The sequence below is a fragment of the Psammomys obesus genome, unplaced genomic scaffold (genome assembly GCF_907164565.1).
Source record: "Psammomys obesus unplaced genomic scaffold, mPsaObe1.curated_primary_1811, whole genome shotgun sequence".
In the NCBI taxonomy this organism is placed as follows: Eukaryota; Metazoa; Chordata; class Mammalia; order Rodentia; family Muridae; genus Psammomys; species Psammomys obesus.
In genome coordinates this window covers 13,888,364-13,908,490 of record NW_026596240.1, presented here as the reverse complement: position 1 = coordinate 13,908,490, position 20,127 = coordinate 13,888,364, and the positions used below count along the sequence as shown (strand labels likewise).

General features: G+C 39.2%; 1 protein-coding gene across 3 annotated transcripts in view; it reads left to right on the top strand.

Annotated features, from left to right (window-relative positions):
* Positions 1-20,127, top strand: part of Exoc6b (exocyst complex component 6B) — a 442,378-nt gene that overhangs the window by 220,736 nt on the left and 201,515 nt on the right. For all 3 annotated transcript variants that reach the window (XM_055596436.1, XM_055596434.1, XM_055596435.1), the window contains 5 exons: positions 11,983-12,066; positions 12,459-12,505; positions 14,214-14,334; positions 17,920-17,991; positions 18,827-18,924. In XM_055596436.1, the coding sequence (XP_055452411.1) occupies positions 11,983-12,066; positions 12,459-12,505; positions 14,214-14,334; positions 17,920-17,991; positions 18,827-18,924 (422 nt within the window). The remainder of the gene's footprint in view (positions 1-11,982; positions 12,067-12,458; positions 12,506-14,213; positions 14,335-17,919; positions 17,992-18,826; positions 18,925-20,127) is intronic.

The window sequence follows — 20,127 nt, the reverse complement described above, 5'->3', positions numbered from 1 at the left end:
AAAAATGACACCTTATGCACTTTTGAAATCACTGTTGCCTGTATCTAGAGGCTAAGCAGCACTTTTTGTATATGCAGGGAATGTTTATAATTGTTGAGGCAAATATACTTGGTTAGGATGTGTGTTTACAAATCCTGCCTGTTGTTGCATGTTTCAGTAATTTGCTTTTTATTTTTATGAACAGTGAGGAACATTGAGCTGTTTCTAGTTTAGAGCTTCAGTGTCATTCTTATGCAAGTATTTTTAATGAACCTAGATATTACTTCATCTTGGCAAAATACTTAGAACTGAGATGAACTTTTTTCAATGTTATTATTGATTCAAATATTTCTACTAAAGTTATATAAACGCTATGATTTCAAATTTGAAATTCATGAAAGTTTTCTTTGTGGATGAACACCTAGTGTAATTTGTTAAGTCTTAAAGAGATGTACGGTCTCCATGCTTCCCTGAAATTAGGAAATGGCCAGTGTGCTAAGTGCCAGTATTGTATGTTATATGCAAATTATGTACCATCAAATTCTGGCAGAGTCTGGTGGTGATTCAGTGGTAGAGCCCCTCTCACAATCAGTGCAGTGCTCTTCCAAACTGAAGTATAACTAAAAGGCACTTCTGGGCATTTATCCCTTTTGTGCTGTAATCTGTACACGGTATTTATAGCAGCATTATTCATAACTGATCCACACTAGGTGAATGGTTGGATAAATGGTGGCATGCTTCTCAGCACTAGAAAGAAAAGCATATTGACATGTCAACAGCCTGGTGAATTTTGCAGGTAATTAGCCAGTCCTAGGAATGAACATCGCATAATTTCATTAAAGAGACATTCCAGTTTTGTGGTGTGTGGTTTATGTAGTGTGCTTGCTCATATGTATGTATATTCATCTGTGTGGATGGCATGTGCCTGTGTGTCAGTTCAGAGCCCCAGGCTAACATCAGAGGCCTTCCTATATCACTCGTTTATTCAGTGGGGCAGGCTCTCTGACTTGAATTCAGAGGTTGCCTGTTTTCCTGGTCTAGCTAGTTAGCTAGCCTCAGATCCCTGTTTCGACCTCCTGAGTTTGTGACAGTGCCGGTGGCTGGGCCATGCAGACCACCTGGCATTTGTGTGGGTTCTGGGGATTCAGTCCTCATACTTGCATACCAGGTACTTTATTTGCTGAACTGGTCTTCTAACCCATAATGTAACATTCTTTTGTTGTTGTTTGTTTCTGATTTTTTTCAGATGGGGTTCCTCTGTAGCCTTGGCTGTCCTGGACTCACTTTGTAGACCAGGCTCGCCCTGAATGCACAGAAATCTGTCCGTCTCTGCCTTCTTGAGTGCTAGGATTATAGGTGTGCACCATCTTGCCCAATTGTTAACATTGATTTTATTTTATTTTGTTAAATTAATTAATTTACTTTATATCCCAATCGTAGCCTCTTTCTCTTTTCCTCCCAATCCAACTTTCCCTCCTTCTTCCCCTCCCCTACTTCTCAGAAAAGAGGAGTCCCCACTCCAGCCCACCTCAGCACATCACGTCACATCAGGACTGAGCGCATCCTCTTCCTTGGTGGCTTAGCAAGGCAGCCCTGCCAGAGGGAAGTAATCGAAACATTCTTAAAGTGACAAAATTATAAAATGAATGTCAGATTCATAGTCACTGAGAACTCTGAGTGGACAGAGTGCTGTAAAAGGGAACTTGGAAGATCCTTGTACTTTTGAACACGTGCATCATAATTCTGTAAATGTCCTTCATGATGTAATCATTCTTTAAGATGTTTGCTGTTGTGGAACAGGTGACATGTGGTGGCATTTTGTCTATCTTGTTGCAACATTATGAAGACTTAGAATTCTCATGATAGAAAGTTCAACTAAAAGTGCCGGTGGAATACTTTGCTCAACTTTTACCTGTCTCTTTTCTCTTATTTCTTGTATTACTTACCAAGTATAAACCTAATATTTTCCAGTTTAGTTTTTGTCATCCTGCTTATTTTTTAAGAGCAATTGAATCTCCGCATGACAGTTTATATAGTCTTAGATTCTACATTTCTCTGTTTCTATAAAAAATTTGTCTTTGTGTGTCAGGGAATAAGACATATTTGTACAAAACTAAACAATTCTCACTCACGACTACAAATGCTGTGTGTATGTGTAATGTGATTTAAAATTTCAGGAGGCACCATCATGTGTCTTCAGTAAAGCAGCCATTACATTCATTTGTGCATCATAATAATGTATTTAATTCAGTTTATAGATTTGAGCCTCAGATTCAGTGCTTCTTGTGGTGACATCCTTGCAGCTATCTGGGAAGTCATTTTGAAGCTGTCTGAGGCTTTCTGTGTAAAATGTTTACACTGCTCCTCAATTAAAGCCCTCACTTTTCATTGTGATGACTGAAAATCTCTCATTGCCTTCATCTATAAGACGATGGTATTGATTTATTCACAGGTTTAGAAACCACACTTCTCTATTTATTCTCAAGCAGAGGCTCAGGTCAGGATCTTTGTTTGGGGAAGCTTCAGCTTTGATATTGTAAAGCATTTTAGCAGATGAGCACAAATGAGTTAGGTTAAAAGAGACATTCCTTAAAAGTTACACTAGGAAATCAGGTGTTTATTTAGTCCCTTTAGGTGATTACAACTTTGGGAATAATTTTTTTTTTTTTTGGAAAGAATGCAGAAATGCCCATTTTTTTTTTTTTCTGATGGAAAGAATGACTATCCCTGCTTACTGTGTATAGAAAATTCTCTCAGAATTTTTTTGTGTCTTATGTCAGGTAGTTTGACTTACCCTTTATTACATATTCTTGGTTGTTCCTAGTATGTCAGAGGTCGTGGAATAAAAAGGTGGGATTTGGGAGTGGGGCAATGTACCTCATATCACACTGCTTTCAAATGGGTATAGTAACTCAGATTTTGATTGTTCTGTATTGAATTATGTCATATACGAGATTTTCTTGTAAATTGTCCTGAACTTGATTAGATCTTCTTCTTTAAATATAATTAAAGGTGCAGAGTTGCATACAGATTATTCAGGTTAGGGGTTCTGTAGCAAAAAGAAGACTTACCTTAAAAGTGAAATTCAAATCTTTGCCTGATCAATTACCCTAATCACAGAGGAAGTCTGCATTTTTGCTCTAGCCAGGTAAGTAGGTTGTAATTCTAAGCGGTTTGTTTTACTAAGCATGATTAAGACACCCTTCCCTTTGAGGTTTACCCTTTCACTTTAAGGTACAACTGTTTATCATCTTAGGTCAAAGGTTATAAAAAGCAGTCATCAATTAGAGCTTTATTGGTTGTAATTGGTAATGCTCTGAAAGAAGCCAGCTGAACTCAACCTGATAATAAAAGACTCTTTGTGAAAATATTTAATAAATTAACACTCTGTCATGGACCGGGGAAGCTAATTATAAAGGCTGAGATTGTTAATCATGATGTTTATTTTCTTCAAAAGCACTGAGTCCGCTCCATAATCATTAGACCTCAGGTTTCTTTTTTTTCTGTGTTTAAACCCCAGAGAGGATGCTCTTCCATGCCTCCTGCCCGGGTATTGCTGCAGGAGGAAATGCCAAGACAAACACAGGTTATATGGGCATCTGAAAAATAAACAGGACTCTGCCAGAACGTCAGACTGCCTCTGCTTTTTCCTAGAAGGGTCAGAAGTTTATGCAGATTCATTTTTGTTGGCTTTTGAATATTTTGAGTAAAATAAAAAGTGAAGGCATTTGAAAGTAGTGATATTTGTGATGATAAATAGTCTACCAGAGCAATTACCCTTCTTCATAGCTTATTTTCTGAGATGTTTCGACATTGTTGTGGCTTTTGAAATGCACTCATTTTTCTGACTCCTAGAGTGGGTTCCTAGAGTTGTGACACACACCATCCTGACTCCTGAGTGACCTTGCCGGGGAACACTCTGAATGGGTTTTTACATCTGGGAATGGAATGTTTCTAGATTTAAGCAATAGGGGGCATGTCGGGGTTGTTCTTTACACATGTTCCTGCAGTCTGATCTTTAGGGCAGTTCTAATGAAAGAAACCCTGCTTTGGGCCTGCTGTGCAAATTAGCCATCTGGTGAAGTGTAATATCCCGCTGAACATCATTATGGGGCCCTAGGAAGAGTGCGCCCCTTTACAGATGGACACAAATTAAAATCGCCCTTTAAGGTTTTTACCCCTTCTTTTTTTTTTTTTTTTTTTTAAAAAAAAACTCTGAATAAACCTGTCTACACTTGGTTGCTGTGACAGTTAAAAGAATGTTCCAGCTGCAGGCAGGGTGGTGAAATTACAGGCTTTGCTGAAATGGAAATATTGCTTCCTGTAGACAAGCCGGAAGAACAGTGATGTGCATTTCCCTCTTCCATTCACTTCCTTTGTTCTTTGTCTAGTGTCTTTCTGTTTCTCAATCTAAGGGTTATTTTCTGCTACAATGATTAGTTAAAAAAAAAAAGTCGCTTTTATAAAGCACATACTACAGAAATAACTGCTTCTTTAAGATTTCTGTAGTCAGGCAATGGCCTAGTCAGTATGTCAGGAAGAAGATATATAGGGTCTCCCCTGCTTTGCATACTTGTAGACATATTGCCCACGCGAGGGAGCTTCTGATGTCAGTCTTTCCCCTTCTATAACACTAGACAAGAGTCTACTTTTGTTAAGACAGAAGGGTCAGAAGCTACATGAAATAGGTGTCTGTACATGGTTTCCCTTAGGATCCGTGGAGGATTAGCCCTGCCACCCTGTCAAAAATAATGTCTGTAGCTTTGCCTGTCACCTTGTGCATATCCTTTAGACACTATACATCATCTCCAGATTAGTCATGATGTCTAACACAATGCAAGTCTGTATGAGGAATTGTTACACTTACTGCTTAGGGATTAGTGACCAGAAAATAGCTTGTATGTATTTAGTTCAGACACAATTCTGTGTTTGTTTGTTTTTTTTAATATTTAAAGAAAAACTATTTTCTTTTCTTTCTTTCTTTTTTTTTTGCCTGAGTACTTTCACATGTGTTCCAGTTATGTGTGTTAGTCTTAAGACAGAAGACAGTTTGGGAATCAGTTCTCTTCTTCAACTATGTGAGACTCTAGGGCTCAGAGACTCATTTGAGTTTGGGCCATCAGGTTGACTAGTTACCCGCAGAGCAATCTTATAGCCTCTTCCAATTTTGGAATATGTGTGGCCCATAGCTGGTTGAAACTGCAGGTGCAGAACCCACATAGGTGGATGGTTACCTAGCTATGGTATACATGAGGAAAGACAAGACTTTATCAGATGAGGAAAGACATGACTGGAAAGTTTTTGTTTGACCTTTCTCAATCCTAGGCCCACAGGATCTCCGTTGTTTGATGACGTGTGTCTGTAACCTTCACCTGCAGAATGTCACTTTGAGCTTGGTCACTGTCTGGCTTCCAGGCTCCTACAGAGTCTGAACTCAGAGCCTCACACGCTTGTCCACAGTGGCACTGTTCATTGTTGTGTTTCACTCCTGGCTAGGCAAGTATTTGAGCACATGGAGAAGAGTTCATGCTTTCTCATTTTACTATTGCTGTTATTACTATTATTACAGTTGATTCACTTTGTATCCCAGCTGTGGCCCCCGCCCTCATCTCCTCCTGGTCCACTCACTCTCAGTCCCTCCCTTTAAGGGACTGATAGGAGGGGCTCCTCTTCCCCTACTATCTGACCCTAATCTATCAGGTCTTATCCATGGGATATCGAATTCATGCTTTTAACCTGTGTTTTTATTTTAATTTTCTAACATTTATCTAGTGATTCTGACATTCATGTGGTTGGAGACTATGTATTTAGGAAAGCAAATAGGGATAGTTTTGTGGATAAAGATGTTGAAGGATGTTTTCCATCACGAGTAGCATATACAGTGCACTGCTGCTTCTTTGTGGAAATGTGTGTGTGAGTTACAGGCTTCCAAGAGGATAAATTCAGAGGAGAGCACACCAACCATGGTAACCATCACTGAGTGTTCTGGCTGTGGGTAATTTTTGTGTTCATATGGCCCATTTCATGTTTACTAATTTTTCTAAAAGTCCTGATTTACTTCTGTAATTAATAATAATCTAAGAAATGATAGATACTGTATAAAACACAAGTAGCCAAAGATTTTTTTAAGAGAATCATTTCCTGCAGTATGTGAAAGGACATTACAAAATTTAATGTTAAGTTTGATGATTTGGTTTAGGAGACAATCATTGCTATTTACCATAAGCTTGCCTTAGGGTATAATGTAATACTAAATATTTAAGTGAAATTTAACTTTAGTAAATAGATTACCAAGTGAGTTTAAGGAGCTTGACAGCTTGAGACTGTGAAAGGCAATGTGAATGCAGAATCAATGGCTCCTGAGACCAAGGTCTCAGGAAAATGTCCTCTTAGGTTCCTGAGGGCTTCTGTCATATTGCCATCAATGATGAGCTTGTTTCTGAGTTATTTATTTACTTTTAAGTGATATTTTATTTAGCTGTGTTTGGCACCTAGGAAGTAGAATAGGGGGATCAGTTCAAGGCCATTCTCAGCTTCATAGTGAGTTCTAGGCCAGCCTAGGTTATGTGAGAGCTTGTGTTAAAATAACACAGTCTCTAACCACCCAACCCCCTGCAAAACAAGGAGACATCTTATTTAACACATTGTTGTTTTATTAGCCAATAGCACTATAATGTTTGCATGGAGCTTTTCTAACACATAGACCTTCTCTGTAAGTCATCATAGGCCTTCAAGAGCTTAGGAATATTGGGTAGCATTTTAATGCTATAGGTAAGGGCCATTTTAAAGAGCAGAATCATGAACAAAAAGCACAAAAAAAAATGCAGAGAATGTGGCATTGGATAGGCCACGAAATTGATACTTGTTTACAGTATGAGACTGAAACAAAAGGCCGCATATTGCCTTGTTTGACCTTAAGTAGGAACATGTGTATTGGACAATTTGAAGTTTTAGAAATTCTGTGCATAGCTGTGAATGTCTATGAATGAGCTATGAGTATTGATTTTGGAATTCAGCTAACTTTAAACAACTGGTGAATTTTCAAGTATGGAGTTTTTGCATAATGACGATGGTCTGTATTTTCTCTGTGTTCTGTGTTCCCTGTCCTTAAAGAAGATGCTATCAAACTTTTGATCCCCGTTAGAAATGCTATATGAGCCCAAGTTTTTATCATTTCATTCACCATCCACTTTTCATATACATGCCTTCCAAATACATCTCAAAATATGTTTTGTTTTTTTGTTTTTTGTTTTTTTGTTTTTTTTCCTACATGGAGAGATGGAATCTTGTCGTGTAGACCAACTTAGTCTTAAACTCATGATTCTCCTGCCTGTCAGGCTTTTCAGAGCGGGAAAGCAGGCATGTACCACCATGTTGAGTTTCTGACTGACCTCTTGGAATCTCATTTTTCCTTTCTTCATTCTAGTTTCTGTATATTTGAGTTCCAAAGTGTAGAAGTTATTCCTGTCATTACATTTGTTGCCAAGTAACTGTATTTGTAAATAAGTAAATTCATCAGTTCCTGAAGCTTTATCTCTCGCTGTCCCTGTACATCACCAAAGAGAACTTCTTTAGACCTTTAGAATGTATGATGGCATGTTTTCTTTTGAGTCTCAATGTTAACCTCTAGGAATAGTTTTTTCTTTACCTGGCTTCCTCTTATCACTAACATTTCATTTAGTATAACTGCTAGGTACTTCCCCAGATATTTTCTGACAATAAACTACCCCTTTTTTTTTTTCCTTTTTTTCCTCAAATTCACAGCTGAAATGAAGCCCCCATGGTTCACCCAGTAGCCTGCTTCTGAGTGGGGCAACACTCCGTCAGTTACTCAGACTAGACTGGTCTGATGGCCGCCTTCTGCCTTCTTCTTCTCCTTCTCCTCCTCTTCCTCCTCCTCCTTCTTCTTCCTCCTCCTCCTCCTCCTTTCACTTTGTATCCCAGCTGTAGCCCCCTCCCTCATCTCTTCCAGGTCCCACCCTTCCTCCCTTTGTACCCCCCCCCACCATGGCCCTCCCCTAGTCCACTGACAGGGGAGGTCCTCCTTTGCTACTATCAGGTCAGTAAGAGGCGAGATAGAGAGAGAGAGAGAAGAGAGAAGAGAGAAGAGAGGAGAGAGGATCCAGACAGTCCTAATGCCTACTTCTTGGATCCTGCCTTTAGACACCAAGTTTACAAAATTGGCAGAAGGAATAGAATTCTCAAAGGTGAATTATTTAATAGCCACCAGGGAAAATCCAACTCATTTTTGTAAACTGAAAAACCAGACTTATTAATGAAGCTGGCCTTTTCTCTGTTAGAGGAATATTAGAAAGGAAATGAATATGATTTTTATATAGAATTTCATCTTGTATACTCTCTATCATTTACAACAAAGATATCAAATTAGTGCCTGATGGTCTCATCAGAATGGGAACGCCCCTTAAATTTACAGTGAAGCGTATCTTGGCTCTACAGCATGTTGAATATGTAATGTCACACTAGAATAATAAAGGTCCTTCAAGGCTGTTAACCTTAAAATGAAAAGCCCTTCAGTGGCTAGAGCATGTAATTGACATTTAACAACACCACTATCCTATGACTTGGCGACAAGTAGGGAATAACTTTAGCAAGTCAGATGGCAGTCTCCACTTGTTACTTAATAATTTGAATAATTTCCTTCCTCATTAACTGGTGGATAAAAAAAATGATGAAAGAGACAAGCTAATGTGTAATTTTATTTTATATATAAGAAATACTTGTAGAGAGTGATAATCACTTTAGCAGTTTAAGATGTTTGTTTTTAAGGGCACAAGGCTTAACAACCGTGAACTGGGGGCAAAGTTCACCTTATTACCTGTATCTTTATAGCCTGTGAACTGAAACTGAGTTTGACATTTTCAACATAAAAAGGTAATATTTCATGACAGGTGAAAATTAAATATTATTATTTCAGTTTCTCTAAGGAAGCTTTTTGGGTGCATGGCACATTTCTTTTTTTTTTTTTTAACTTCTTTTTGGTTCTTTGTGAATTTCACATCATGCATCCCAGTCCCACTCATCTTCCTCTCCCCTGATACCCACCCTTTACCTTTGAAACTTCCCTCTATAACAGAGAAAAAAAAAATCTTGTTATGGAAATTGTAGTGGGTTACAGTGTGTTCCACAGTATACCCTTTTGTGTACACTTCTTTGCTTGTATATGTTCATTGCAATGACTTTCTCATCTGGTATGAGGCATTTGGCTTCTGCTACTCTTATCAATTCTGGAACTTTCTGGGTTCCTCTCAGATATCCTGTTCTTGCCCTGTATCATGGAGATCCTTAGTTTTGGATCTGTAGGACCGGCCTTTTCATGTACTCTAGCAGTTCATCAACGGGGTAGACTTGGGGTAGCCCAATTCAAAGCCCTGGATCTAGACCCAAAAGGTATCTGAGCTGGTCAGTTAGCTGGGTCTCCTGCTGTCATGCCCTCTGGGACAGCTCACCAGCATCCCCACATAACCGGGGCCAGCTCTCTCCTGTTGCCCAGGTGAGGTGCAGGGCCCACTCTCCTGAATGGGCAGGTGAGGGACGTGGCCAGTTCTCCCCCTCTCATGACCCTGGGCCAGCTCTCCCACCTGCCATAGATGGTGGGAGATGTACGTGGTCTGATGCCACATTCCAGCAGACAAGAGGCAGGGCCAGCTATTCTGTGCTCATGGCTGGCTTACTTGGAACCCCCAAACCCCGCAATAGAGGGCCAGCTCTATTGTGCTGCCCAGTTGAGGTTCAGGGCGTGCTCTCCTGAGTGCTGAAGCTGGCGAGGAGCAGGGCCGTCTCTCCTGCTTTCATGGCCCCAGGGCTAGGTCCCCTGCCTGCCCCAAGTGGAGAGGATGGGATGGGGGAAGAAGGGTATCTCTCCCTCATCCACACCACTGCATGAGACATGAGTGGTACAGTTAGCTCTTCCATGTCTGTATCCTTGGGACTGGTTCACCTGTAGCTCCCATATGTATGGGCTGCTCTCCGGAGTACTGCAGCTGGTTAGGGGCAGGGTCAGCTCTCCCACTTTCATGTTCCCAGGGTCAGCTCCCCAAGGATGCCCAGGTGAGGGGTGGGGCCAGTTCTTCCCAGCCCTCAGACATTGACATGTCCCTGGGTGGTAGCCTCCATCAGGGATGTCTGCCTGGCCGTTGATGGTAACAGGTCCCTGCTGCTGTGGGACCACGCACCCAGATGTGGGCCCTGGCATGACACATTTCTTTATGGATTTTCTGCAGCTGCCTTAGCATTGAAGTGGAATGAGTACCAGCTGCTGGTCAGCCTGAAGGAGCAATTGTCCTCCTCTTTACAGAAGGTGTTTGTCATGGTTGTGACTTATGTTAATTTTCACAGTTCAGGTTCAGTGTAGATGAGAATTTAACAAAGAAGTATGTTAAACAAACTTGCTCAAAGTTTTAGATTGTGGAAGAAAATGCCCTAGGTAATTGCCTTAATAGAGACTGTGAAAGGTGGACAGTGTTTCTCTTTGCTACCTGGTTTATCTTGTTTATTTTTGAAAAGCAAGCACTTACGTAAATGCTTGTTTTTAATTCCACACTGCTTTAAGTGCTTTATAGTTCATTAAGTCCATGCAGCAACTGCACAAGGTTGACATCTCCACAAATGAAAAAGACACTGCCCAAGCACAGGCAAAAGTTCATGAATAGACAGTGAAACTTAAATTAGCAGCAGGGGGTCAGAGCAGTCACACTGGCAGGAAGGGTAGAGCCACAGTTTGCATGTTGTCACCTGGTCTAAGGCCAGTGCTCATAGTCTCTGTGGCATCTTTCTGCTTGTTTTACTTATTAAGAAAAGTCTTGGTTAAGAAGAACATTTAGTCACAATGGGGCATGTTATTACAAAACCCTCTCAATTTGTGTTATTTTCCTAGGCTGCTGTAACAAGGTATCACAAACTATATGGCTTATAACAACAGAAATTTGTCCTATCCCAGTTCTGGAAGCTTGAATTCCAGATTAAAAGCCCCACAGAAACCATACTTCCTTTGAGACTATGTGAAGACTCTTGTTTATGTCTTCCTGGGTCCGTGGGTCCCAGCAGTTGTTAGTGTTCTTAGCTGGCATCTATATGGGCCTCCGTCTGCCTGTCAGTACATGCTGTCCTCCCTGTTTGTGCATTTCTCAGTCTTCAACTCTGGGACACCAGCATTGTACACTAAGGCCCACCCTCCAGCAGGTATGATCACACAATTGGACTGATCACATCAGGATTAGTGCTAGTTCTGGCTAATAATTCTTCCAGAGTTTCTGGGAAGGATGTCTGTTTAGGTAGATACTCTTCAACCTAGACATAGCTTGTGAGTGTAGAGCTCATGAGCCAAGTATTGCGCTCAGCATCACTCATATTGAGTTCAGAAAAACCTATCCAGTGTGTCTTCTGGGAGAGCTATGAATGCTGCCAAACACATTAGTCGTGTCACAGTGTTGAAGTGTGGCAACCCCTCCATGGGGTAACACTAGAAACGTCGAGTATATTGAGGGGCTATCTATTTTGTTTTGCTTCTGTCTTTTCTAGGAAGAGTCCAGCTGAGAAAAAGATTTGCCATCCTCATCTCTTACCTTTCCCACTTTCTGTTGACCCGCTGATCATAAATGATTTGAAAGCCCTTTCATTCTGGGTATTTTTTCATTCTTTTGTTTTTGATGGGACATTTTCTTGCTTAGTATAACATTTTAAAATTGTTTGTTTACCTTCATTTTTGTGGACTTGTGATATTTGACTTGGAAATCAATCTTTGTGTGCTGAAGCTTGAGCTCTGACCATGTATAAATGTCACTCCCATCTACCCTTCTGGGCGTTGTGATCAGGGTCAATATATGGTCAAAGTCGCTTTTATTTCTGTGATTGTTATCATTATTACAAGTGTAGGCTTTGAGATATGTGGTATTCTTCAAATTCCACACCTGGAGTCTACTCCATTCTTTACAATTCCAAGGGTAATTTGTCCAATTATATTATTTCCTTTTACTTGTTCTACAGGGTGCCCGAGAAACGTTTGAGAATTACTACCGAAAACAAAGGCGAAAACAGGCTCGTCTGGTGCTCCAGCCTCCATCTAACATGGTGGGTTTACTACTTGCACTTTCTGTAGTTTTCCCTTTTTCTTCCTGGGAGCTGAGTGAGTGTGTCTGTGCATTCCTCATTTTGTCTGTCTCTGTACAGTCTGTGTATGCAAGGACACCTGCCTGTATATGCTTGCCGTCATTGTGACACAACTTTGGGTACATTTACCTTGAAATAAGAACAGCAGTGAATTTCTTGACTGTTATGTGGCAGCCATTACTCTCAATACTAGATATACATCAGATCAGTTCATTCCCATTGTTAATGTGAGGATCAGTGGCCCCATCTTTATGTTTACCTCATAGTCTATGGAATGAAACTTCCTGAGAAGCTGTGGCATTCACATCTTAAAATAATAACACAAACAGTAATTTTGTTTTGCTTTGTTGCAGCATGAAACTTTAGATGGCTACAGGAAGTATTTCAATCAAATTGTAGGGTAAGTACACATTTAAGCTTATATACTTAATTTGTAGGGCTTATATAAAAGATATACCTTTACTTGGAAATTTTTCTTTCTTTTGGTAAATTTGAAAGTAAGTATTTAGTTTTAATTTTGTTATAATTTAGAAGGAACCTTTCTGTGGGTATGGTAACATATACCTGTCAGTCAGTGCTTGGGGATGCTGATGCGGAAGGATCATCCTGGGTTGCACAGAGATGCTATCTCAAAAATGAACAAACACACAATGAAAAGGACCTCTTACTGGTATTCTTGGAGGATACTTTTGTGACTAAAGGGATGACCATGGACTTGTAACATTATTATACTTAATGTTTATTTCTTTATTCTTTGTTCCACTATGGAGGGAGTTAATCAACCATATTGGCAGAGTTTTTTCAGACAGTAAAGTAGTTTAGGCCTAGCAGAATTTAGGAACATGTCACAACTTTCTGCCTTTGTGCCAGCCTGAAAGCAGCTATCTATGATTCAGAAATCTGTGAGTAAAACTGTTACAGTGAAACAATTTTCATTAAACAAGTTGCTGCTAGGCTGATCCCACAGCATGCAGTGACTGTTCTCATCTAGATTGGACATAGTATTGTGGAATTGGGGTTCCTTAATAAAGACCTCCATATACAAGCAGCTTTTTCCAACTGTGAGATGACAACCATTGTTAAAAGAAGGGCAATGGAATCTGGTTATTCAATACAGCTTGCCTGCTCACCTCTTCCTCTTTTTCTCCTTCTCTCACTTTCTCTCTAGCTTTCCTTCTACTGTCCTTTCTTGCTTTCTTTCAGCAGCAGATTTATGTTGCTCCAGTGTAATGAGTAACTTCCCTTGTGCACATCATTGAGGGTTGAAGGATGTAGCGACTGCTGCATGCCTAGCGTGCATGGCTAGCGTGCACGCCCAGCATGCATGGCTTGATCCCCAGCCCTGCCTAAATCAGGTGTGGCACACCTATAATCCAAGCACAGGAATGTGGGCTCTGGTGGAGACGGAGTGAGGCCAGCCTGAGCTACAAGGGACCTTGGTGTAGTTGATATTTTTTGATAATTTAAAAATTCCCTAATAAGGTTTCCTTTTGATTTGAATAAGCATTTAAACAAGGTAACTGAAGATATGTTTTAAATGTAGTTAAGCTTCAATAAGGAAATTTAAAGCATACATTTATAATTTTAAAAAGTATCCCAACCTGACCTTTTATTTTGAGGCAAAGTCTCATAAAGTTTTTACTTAAGTCATCCTGAAGCTTAGGCAAGGCTTGAAACAGCCTCCTGAGTTACTAGGGTTATAGGCCTGATTAATGGAAATATTTTGGTTTATTGTGTGTTGAATTCTTAAAAATCTATACATTTCAGTGTTTATTATCTTCTTAAAATTTGTTATTTTCTTAAAATGTATCGCATTTTAAAAGTACATTGGATGTAGACTCTATTGGCTGTGTATAGTTTTCTTTCTTAAAACTGTTGTGTTATATGGTTGACATTAGAAATGAAACTTCAGACTTGGTAAAATTTCTAAGAAGATATTAATATGACTTTATACATGTTTAAATCTTTCAAGTAATTTTATTTAAGACAATAGTGTTCTTCAGAAAAAATAATCCCTTTGAGTTAGATGGCAGCTGTTAATGTCAGAGCTTTGTGGTCAAGAGAGCAACCCTGATCACTGACATCTGTGCTTTCTTTCCCCATCTCAGCTTCTTTGTGGTTGAAGATCACATTCTGCACACAACCCAAGGCTTAGTGAACAGAGCCTACATTGACGAACTGTGGGAAATGGCTTTGTCCAAGACCATCGCAGCACTGCGCACCCACTCGGTATGTCGGGTGCCCCGGGAAGGGCTGACTTACTGTTTGCTGTTGCACTGATTTTAGGTCGATATTTATCTCTTTGGCAACCCCCATTTGGAGATTGTGGAGGCACTTCATTTAGATTTCTGATTCTGCAACACTGAGCTTGCCTTGTTAATGCTAACTGAATTAACAGATAAGAGTTACTCATATCTGTCCATGATTCTCTGTGAGCCCAGCAGCATTCTGTGTATTTCATATACATGTCCTACTTCATCCTTACTGAGTACAAAGTCACATATTATTATTAATATATCTTCATGAGCTTCATGTTTATTCATTCAGAAAATACCTCATGTGCTATACACATTTATACATATAGCTGAAGGAGTGTTGTAATGAATGTTATGCTCTTTTCTTCTAGCTATCCAATCAATTTTCCTCTTGACATGCCTATGGTTAAGATGTCTGGGTTTTGCTGGCCAACTACCTGCTAAGCTTAACTCATAGGAGGCATTAGAGGCAAGATGGTAGACACATCTACTAAAACTTTTAACTTGTCAAATTGTCTTGTTGCTGGCTGCTCATCATTCCTTATACAATTGTCCATGATAGTCCTTTATCGTTATAGCAACGTTTAAACTTTTTTTAAATTTTATTTTATTAATTGCAGTTTATTCACTTTGTATCTCAGCTATCGTCCCTTCCCCTAGCCCCTCCCCCACCCTCCCTCTCTCTTCTTCTCCTATGCCCCTAGCCCAGTACAATGATAGGGGAGGTTTTCCTCCCCTTCCATCTGACCACAGTCTATCAGGTCTCATCAGGACTGGCTTCTTTGTCTTCCTCTGTGGACTGGTAAAAATGCTCCCTCCTCAGGTGGAGGTGATCCAAGAGCAAGCCCATGAGTTCATGTCAGAGATGGTCCCTGGTCCTATCATTGGGGAACCCACTTGGACATTGAGCTGCCATGGGCTACTTCTGTGCATGGGTTCTAAGTTATCTCAATGCATGGTCCTTGTTTGTGGTATCAGTTTCAGAAAAGACCCCTGTGCACAGATTTTTTGGTTCTATTGCTCCCCTTGTGGAGCTCCTGTTCCCTCCTTGTGATAGTCCTCTTACTTATTTCAGGAATACCACTTCATTGATATTTGCATAAAATAAGAATTCCTTACTCTATCAGTTTAATCTAGTGCCAGTAATTGTCTCGGGAGTATTTTTTTCTGGCAGTGTGGGTACATTAAAATTGAATGTATAATATTTTCAGCAGCAGCAAGTAAGAGCTTAGCAGCTCTAAAGACAAAGTCTATCAATTAAAAAAAAAACTGGAAGTGAAAAACAAGGAAAGAGATGAAAATGATTGTCACTGAAGTCAATGTTTCTCCTGAGGGGAGTGATGAGTTCTGGTGAGCACACCTTAGAGGTTCTTGCAATCAGCCAGTTCTCACTGGGCTGCTGCCATTGCGGTTACAGCCATTACCTTTTTGTCTATGCTCTACTCATAACATGAAAGGATCTAAAACAGAAGAAAATAATGGAAAGATACCCTAAGAAAGCTGAATCCAAGATAAAAATCCAAGATAAAAACATCCTTGGAATTTATGAGTATCAGATAAAGAAATTTAATCCAAAGATGAAGACTGTATGCCATTTCATGATCAGGAAGACAAAGTCAAAGTCAGGAGCTTATCCCATAGTCACAAAAGATGGGAATTATGAGAGGAATAGCTAAGAAACATGTATAGTAATAAAGACTTCATAATATAGCTTACTGGGATCAAGAAAACAGTGTCCATAAAGGGGCCTATAGTGATAGATTTGAGTAATGGTGAGAACTGACAGCAAATCCTGACAGACAAACACATGGATTCTTCATCATAACTGTCACATTAATTAGTCCTGTTAAAGGTGAATTACATTCAGAGAGTATGTAATGGACACTACAGGTTATTTCAAGTAATTACCACTACAAGGTAATTAAAAGATCTTACCCACTAAACACATGGAAGGACATTTGGGAAAAATAAAAATGTAAATAGAAAGCTTAAAATAATGTAACTTGAGTAGGTCCAGTTACGTCGGTAACCCAGGAAGTCTAGGAAAGCTATACCATTACAGTGCCTTGGGCACTTTTTACCTACGGAGAAGCAAACAGACTAGAAAGCAAATAATATTGAAGTACTTCAAGCAGGAGGATTGGGGGCTATTTTGTATTTATTTATTTTGACACCGAAAAGACAAGGGACCTTTATAAGAGATAATATTCATAAGAGAAAAACATACAGTAACAGGAGAAACTCAAATCCATCATCATTATGGGGAAATGGAGTATGTTGCCATCAGACCCTGAAAGCTTACGTGTCCGACAGGTAACAAAGTTATAACAGAGGAAACTGCAGTATCAGAATTGATGACATTTTAAATTAGGAGCGTGTATTCTTTAATCCTCCTGTGGAAAATGTCTTCCAGGCCAGCCAAGTAATCAGATGTGTGCATGGAAGTTTATATACAGTGCTTATTTACAATTCTTGTTTTCTGCCTATTTATGCGTAATTTATACCCAGTGTACTGTTTAATGCCATTTTTCTCTATTGTATAATCAGAGTTATCTAAGATGCCTGTCTTACTGATTTCATGTTTATCTGGTTTAAAAGAACAAATATTCATGCCTTTTAAATATTTTTTTTCTTTTTTTCTTCATGCTTTTTTATATCACCAGTTTGTCACTTGTAATTTTCTTCATTATTTTATTACATAATTATGGTTATTTGGTGATATTTTCCATAGTGTTATTAGTACAGTGTTTGGTCAGGTTATTTTCGGTCTTTTGTATTTTCTAATGCTTGCATATAAAGAAATATATACAGTTATTTTGAAAATGGCATTAGGCACATACCATAAGTTTTGCTACAAAGTGTTTTATTATTGCTAATTTTAAAATAATCAGTCACAGAGGAAGACAATGCAGCCAGTCCTGATGAAACCTGATATGTTAGGGTCTTCGGGAAGGGGAGGAGGACCTCCCCTATCAGTAGACTTAGGGAGGGGCGGGAGAGGAGATGAGGGAGGGAGGTTGGGATTGGTAGGGGAAAAAGGAGGGGGCCATAGCGGGATACAGAATGAACAAACTGTAATCAATTAAAAAAAATAAGTTAATTAGAAAAATAATCTATCTATTTTGCTTTCTTTAAAATTTTTGTGCTTTAGTTTATTATTTTTGTGTCTGCCTTTGATGGGGGCATTCATGCTGTACATGTGGGGAGATGAGAGGATAACTTTACAGTCAGTTTATGTATGTTTAGGAAATTTAATTCAAGTCTTCTGGTTTGTGTCATTGGGCAATACGCACCTTTGAGTACTGAGCCAACTTTCTGGCCCCATTTTTTTTTCTTCCATAACCAAAGAAAATCAAAGTGTGTTTCCACATGTTAAAGATATCAATCACCCTACTGAACCCTGTCTCCTTAGTTTCTCTGATACCTTGGTACCTTGTATTAGGAAATGGTTAGACTCCTGGTTATAAGTGCTTTTAGCAGCTGGTGCGTTAGACAATTTAATAAATAAAAATATAACTTTTTAACGAGATATTTTTTTCTTTTTTCCCATTTCCTTTAGTCCTACTGTTCTGATCCAAACCTGGTGTTAGACTTGAAGAACCTCATTGTGCTCTTTGCTGACACACTTCAGGTCTGTGCGTGTTGACACCTGCCTTTCTAAAGTAGGGTGCCATCAGCTATGAATCATTGTCTTCTCTCTCAAGTTGGGTTCACTCCTTTGATTGTTTTTACTGTTTGTTCTTTTCCTAGAGCTAGATCTTCTTACTTCCTTTTGTCTGTTTTGGGGGTTTGTTTGTTTTATTTTATTTTGTTTTGTTTTTTGAGACAGAGTTTTTCTGGATAGCATTGGCTGTCCTGGAACTTGTTCTGTAGACCAGGCTGGCCTCAAGCTCACAGAGATACACCAGCCTCTGCCTCCCAAATGCTGGTATTTAAGGTGTGTACCAGCACCCAACTCTCTTTTTACTTTTTTTAATAGCATATTCTTGGATTTCATGCTCATAAAAAGTTCCTACCTTTTTTTCCTCTCTCAGAGAAGAATTACGTGGACCATTTGCAGAGTTAGACTTCGGAGTGTTGTGATTCCCGCATGGCACCTGTGCTGCCTTGTGTCGTCCTCCACCGTCTCTATAGCGGCAGTTGTCTGGGCTGTGATAGAGCTGGGCTGCTGCATGGCGGCAGATGTACTTTCTCTCGGCTCTTGGAGAATTGTTGTGTGCAGTAAGCTGCCGGGGTGGGGGTCACCTGACGTTATATGTTGCTTTTAATTTTTATCACTTTTATGATTGACCTAGAAATTTCCATGTGTATCTTTGAAGTTTTGAGAGGTAAGCACTAGATATGTGGCAGAGACTGGAATAATTTTGCTTCATTTTTTTTCTTTGTTGTTTAAATAACGAAACATCTTTTAATCTTTCTTCCATTTATTTGAAAGTCTCCTTGAAAACAAATCTGCTTTCTTTCAGGTGTATGGTTTTCCTGTAAATCAGCTTTTTGATATGCTGTTAGAAATCAGAGACCAGTATAGCGAGACTCTGCTGAAGAAGTGGGCAGGCGTTTTCAGGTACAGAGCTGCAGCTGTCTGCACGTTCCCAGACTTCCCTCCCCTATGCATATGTACCTTTGTGGACTTTACAGAGCACATGAGCACCAAGAGCACATGGCTTATATTTTTCTAACTCCTCCAATTTATGATTCAGAATTCTAATGAGCCTTAATGATTTGCAAAATGATCTTTCAAGGTATCCTATGTCAATATATTAGTTCTTACTGTGTTGGGGAAGCCCAACACAGTATGTTATGTTTGATTCCTTGGATAAGGCCAGGTTTATTGGTTCACACCATCTAGATTATCTTGTCTTCTTACTCTTAATTTATAGTCTTCTTACTCTTAATTTATACTCTTAATTTATAATCATACTTAGTTTGGTAGTGATAGTTAAGCCACCGTGAGTAGCAGAACCTTAGGAAAACATTTTATTTTACAGAATCTCTTTTATCTCAGACTGACCCGGAACTTCTGCTCTTCTTTCCTCAATTTTCTAAGTGCTGGAATTGCTGGTGTGTCTTACTAGGCCTGGCTTACTTTTTTTTAACTGTTCACCTTTTTGGTAACTCATATTATATCTCATCATTATGCTTCTAAGCAGAGAAATGGCTTATTGCAGTTCATATTTTAAGCATGTTCTTTAAATAGTTATTGTAGCATGCATACAATTATGATAAGTCTCTTGGGACTATTTTGTTATTACACATCTTTTGTTATCTCATTTCAGTTTCTTCGTATTTTGAACCTGTCTTCTAAAAGAAGTGAGACAAAGCTATCTTCTTGCTTTAATCTTAATTCAGTTTAGTACTTGACCTCTTTGCCACAGCAATACAGCAAGAGAAAGAAAAAAATCACGAATACAAAGGGGAGCAGAGGAATACATTTATCTTTGTAGATGGTATGATTCTATACTTATGGGACCTCTGGACTCCACTAGAAATCTTTTAGAGCTATCAAACACCCTCAGCAAAGTTGCCAAACATAAGTCAACATATAGAACATAGCAGTTTTGTTTTGTTTTTTAATATTCTAGGACAAGCATGATGAAAAAGAACTCAGGAATACAATCCCATGTACCATTCATTATATTCTCAGAAAGCATACTGAACAAAAAATAAAAGAAAATAAAACCTAATCATAAATAAAATAAACATAGTCAAGGAGAAGAAAGACTTGCACAATGGAAAGTAAGGACATTGACGGCGTCGAAGAAGATAC